Raw genomic sequence first — 5,050 nt, forward strand, 5'->3', positions numbered from 1 at the left:
TCTCTAGGTTCTCTATCCTGCTCCATCGATCTATACATTTACCTTTATGCCAATACAATACTGTTTTAATTACTATAGTTTGATCATTTAAAAAAAAATCTGTTCTTTTCTATCTTGCAGAGCATCAGAAGACACCTATGCCATTGAGAGAATGCACACTGTATTTATTTAGAATGCACATAATAGGAAAATAGATACAAGTTATGAGGTCTAAGCATTTAGCATATAACTTTGGGGAGAGATGACATTGTCATTTAACTGACTTTATGTAATATATAATCTTTCTCAGCTATGACTCAACTTTCTGGAACATACTTTGCACATGGGGATGGTGAAGAGCACCAATGAGGGAAACATAACAGGTTTTATCCTGTTAGGGTTTTCTGATTACCCTCAGTTACAGACGGCTCTCTTTGTGGTCATCTTGATCTTATATTTACTAACCATTTTAGGGAACACCACCATCATTCTGATATCTCATCTGGAACCCAAACTTAATACACCAATGTATTTTTTCCTTTCTCATCTCTCTTTCCTGGACCTCTGCTTTACTAGCAGTGTTATTCCTCAGCTCCTGGTAAACTTGCAGGATCCCGTGAAAACCATTACCTATGGTGGCTGCGTGGTTCAGCTCTACGTCTCTCTTGCTCTAGGATCTACTGAGTGTGTCCTTCTGGCTGTAATGTCCTATGATCGCTATATGGCCATCTGCCGTCCCCTCCACTATGCTCTCCTAATGCATCCTCATCTCTGCATGGCCCTGACATCTTTAGCATGGCTTAGTGGGGTGGCCACCACCCTGGTACAGTCCACTCTCACCCTGCAGCTACCTTTATGTGGGCATCACCAAGTGGATCATTTTATCTGCGAAGTCCCTGTACTTATCAAGTTGGCTTGTGTGGATACCACTTTCAATGAGGCTGAGCTCTTTGTGGCTAGTATCCTCTTCCTTGTTGTGCCTATCTCCTTCATATTAGTCTCCTATGGTTACATTACCAAGGCAGTTTTGAAGATCAAATCAGCTACTGGAAGAAAGAAAGTTTTTGGGATCTGTTCCTCCCATGTGACAGTTGTCATCATGTTCTATGGAACCATCATGTTCATGTATCTGCAGTCAGCCAAAAGTACATACAAAGATCAGGGAAAGTTTGTCTCTCTCTTCTACACGGTGGTGACCCCCATGCTTAATCCTCTTATTTATACTCTGAGGAACAAAGAGGTCAAGGAAGCACTAAGAAAAGTTCTAGGGGAGATTTTGGTAATAAAGTTTACATGATTGTCAAAAAATGGTTTAAAGCACTACTATGATAAATACCTAATTTTTGTGGTTAAAGAAAATCACATAATGTTTTAAAACTTTTTTCCCCATTTCTTTTTGATTAATTTCTTATAAAACATTCTGTAATATACTATGGAATGTATGTCTCTAGTCCCAACCTTACAATTACACAGTGGTAACATAAATCCTTTGGTTCATGTCTTTTCTCCAAAATGTATTATATATGCAGCATTTGAGGTTTATTTTAATTAAATATTTTATAAAATGAAGAAAAATATGAAAATATTCAAGAAATATTTTAAATTAGCCATTTAACAATTTTTGAATAATATATTTAGTCTCTTACCCTTTATGTTTCTCTAGATGGATTTATGGCTTATTTTTTGCAAGGATGTATGTAAGATGGATGAACCATGGGCAAGCTGTTGTAAAACAAATTATTTTACTTCACCCTATACTCTATCCACTTAACATGTGGTAGACATATAGAGAGTTGCATAAGCAGCATGAAGACGAAAGCCACACATTAAAGGTGGAGAATAAAGCAGAAGAAGAAACTTGATTTTATTATTTTGTAGTTGAACCAGTTGAACCACTTTGAACTAACATCGGACTCTGATTCCTAAGAAAAAGCATAGCCACGGAGTATTCTATAGCTTGCAAAGCCATATAAAGAAAAACACTATTGTTGTTAGTATAACCATGCACTTCTTAATGTTATGTTGATTATTTCACTTTAAAAAATATACAATAATATGCTCTTTTTTTTTTACATTTAGGTCTATATATATAAACATATTTTTATAATTTGGAAATTCATTTTCCAGATGAAAGCTTAATAAAACTCCTTTTATTATTTATGCTACAACACTGATTTGTTACCTATAACTTCATTCTGAAGATCTTTGCTTATAACATTCCTTTTCTGAAAATTAAGACTTTTGCACCTTGATTCTGAAAAATTTTGTACAAACACATAGTATTAAAATCTCTATTTCACTGTATTGTAGCAAACATTAGGTTGTACAGCCTGTAGCTGGCAAAAATACTCTACATTCCATAGATTTTTGAAAACTGTGTCTCCATTTTTATTGCCTCAAGGTATTTTTAAAATTTCCTCTTTAGTTTCTTTGCTGATCCATTAATTGTTTAGTAGAATGTTGTTTACTGCTCACATGTTCATGTTTTTTTCCAGTTTTATTTTCAAAATTATTTCTAGTTTCATAGTGTTGTGGTCAGAAAAGATGTTTGATGTAATTTTAATCTTAAATTTATTGAGACTTGTTTTGTGGCCTAACATGTAATCTACTATACAGTTTTAAGGTAAACTATTTTGTATATATTTATTAAGACAATGTGGTTAATATATCACTTAAAGTCAATATTTTCTTATTGATCTTCCCTTTGGATGATTAATTGACTGATGTAGGTATGGTATTAATGTCCCCTATTATTATTGCTTCCCTGGTGGCTAAAGAATAAGAATTCACCTACAATGTGGGAGACCTGGGTTGGGAAGATCCCCTGGAGAAGGGAATGGCAGTATTCTTGCCTGGAAAATCCCCATGGGCAAAGAAGCCTGGTGGGCTATAGTCCATGGGGTCACAAAGAGTCAGACATTACTGAGTGACTGCTGCTGCTGCTGCTAAGTCACTTCAGTTGTGTCCGACTCTGTGCGACCACATAGATGGCAGCCCACCAGGCTCCCCTGTCCCTGGGATTCTCCAGGCAAGAACACTGGAGTTGGTTGCCAGTTTCTTCTCCAATGCATGAAAGTGAAAAGTGAAAGTGAAGTTGCTCAATCATGTCTGACTCTTTGTGACCATATGGACAGCAGCCTACCAAGCTCCTCTGCTCATGGGTTTTTCCAGTCAAGAGTACTGGAGTGGGGCGCCATTACCTTCTCCTTAAGCACACACAAACACTATTACTGCAAACTCTCAACTTCTCCTTTTATATCCATTAATATTTCTTTGCTTTATATATTTAGGTGCTTCTGTATTGGGAGAGATAGTATTTATGAACATCATATCCTTTTTTCAGATAGACCTCTTTCAGTTCAGTTCAGTCACTCAGTCATGTCAGACTCTTTGAGATCCCATGAATTGCAGCATGCCAGGCCTCCCTGTCCATCACCAACTCCTGGAGTTCACTCAAACTCATGTCCATCGAGTCAGTGATGCCATCCAGCCATCTCATCCTCTGTGGTTCCCTTCTCCTTCTGTCCTCAATCTCACCCAGCATTAGAGTCTTTTCTAATGAGTCAACTCTTCACATGAGGTGGCCAAATATTGGAGTTTCAATTTTAGCATCAGTCCTTCCAAAGAACAACCAGGACTGATCTCCTTTAGAATGGACTGGTTAGATCTCCTTGCAGTCCAAGGGACTCTCAAGAGTTTTTTTCCAACACCACAGTTCAAAAGCATAAATTCTTCAGTGCTTAGCTTTCTTCGCAGTCCAACTCTCACATCCATATATGACCACTGGAAAAACCATAGCCTTGACTAGATGGACCTTTGTTGGCAAAGTAATGTCTCTGCTTTTCAATATACTATCTAGGTTGGTCATAACTTTCCTTCCAAGGAGTAAGTGTCTTTTAATTTCATGGCTGCAGTCACCAACTGCAGTGATTTTGGAGCCCCCCAAAATAAAGTATGACGCTGTTTCCACTGTTTCCCCATCTGTTTCCCATGAAGTGATGGGACCAGATGCCATGATCTTCGTTTTCTGAATGTTGAGCTTTAAGCCAACTTTTTCACTCTCCACTTTCACTTTCATCAAGAGGCTTTTTAGTTCCTCTTCACTTTCTGCCATAAGGGTGGTGTCATCTGCATATCTGAGGTTATTGCTATCTCTCCCGGCAGTCTTGATTCCAGCTTGTGCTTCTTCCAGCCCAGCATTTCTCATGATGTACTCTGAATATAAGTTAAATAAGCAGGGTGACAATATACAGCCTTGATGTATTCCTTTTCCTATTTGCAACCAGTCTGTTGTTCCATGTCCAGTTCTAACTGTTGCTTCCTGACCTGCATATAGGTTTCTCAAGAGGCAGGTCAGGTCGTCTGGTATCCCCATCTCTTTCAGAATTTCCCACAGTTTATTGTGATCCACACAGTCCAAGGCTTTGGCATAGTCACTAAAGCAGAAATACATGTTTTCTGGAACTCTCTTCCTTTTCCCATGATCCAGCGGAAGTTGGCAATTTGATCTCTGGTTGCTCTGCCTTTTCTAAAACCAGCTCAAACATCTGGAAGTTCACGGTTCACATATTGCTGAAGCCTGGCTTGGAGAATTTTGAGCATTACTTACTAGCGTGTGAGATGACTGCAATTGTGCAATAGTTTTAGCATTCTTTGGCATTGCCTTTCTTTGGGATTGGAATGAAAACTGATCTTTTCCAGTCCTGGGGCCACTGCTGAGTTTTCCAAATTTGCTAGCATATTGAGTGCAGCACTTTTACAGCATCATCTTTCAGGATTTGAAATAGCTCAACAGGAATTCCATCACCTCCACTAGCTTTGTTCATAGTGATACTTTCTAAGGCCCACTTGATTTCACATTCCAGGATGTCTGGCTCTAGGTGAGTAATCACACCACTGTGATTATCTTGGTAGTGAAGATCTTTTTTGTACAGTTCTTCTGTGTATTCTTGCCACCTGTTCTTAATATCTTCTGCTTCTGTTAGGTCCATACATTTCTGTCCTTTATCGAGCCCATCTTTGCATGAAATGTTCCTTTGGTATCTCTGATTTTCTTGAAGAGACCTCTAGT

At 38.3% G+C, this 5,050-nt stretch overlaps 1 protein-coding gene across 1 annotated transcript; it reads left to right on the forward strand.

Moving 5' to 3' along the window:
• The first annotated feature begins 283 nt into the window (after positions 1-283).
• LOC147369180 (olfactory receptor 2G2-like) lies at positions 284-1,276 on the forward strand. Its single transcript, XM_086413477.1, has one exon. It carries the CDS (start codon positions 323-325, stop codon positions 1,274-1,276), a length of 954 nt encoding a protein of 317 aa, XP_086269603.1. The 5' UTR covers positions 284-322.
• Positions 1,277-5,050: the final 3,774 nt, after the last annotated feature.

The sequence above is a fragment of the Bos grunniens genome, chromosome 7 (assembly GCF_055505025.1).
Source record: "Bos grunniens cultivar Pamir isolate PY7600 chromosome 7, Bosgru_T2T1.0, whole genome shotgun sequence".
NCBI lineage: Eukaryota > Metazoa > Chordata > Mammalia > Artiodactyla > Bovidae > Bos > Bos grunniens.

Coding starts and splice junctions, on each gene's coding strand:
- LOC147369180 (XM_086413477.1), top strand. CDS start 323: ATGGGGATGGTGAAGAGCACCAATGAGGGAAACATAACAGGTTTTATC.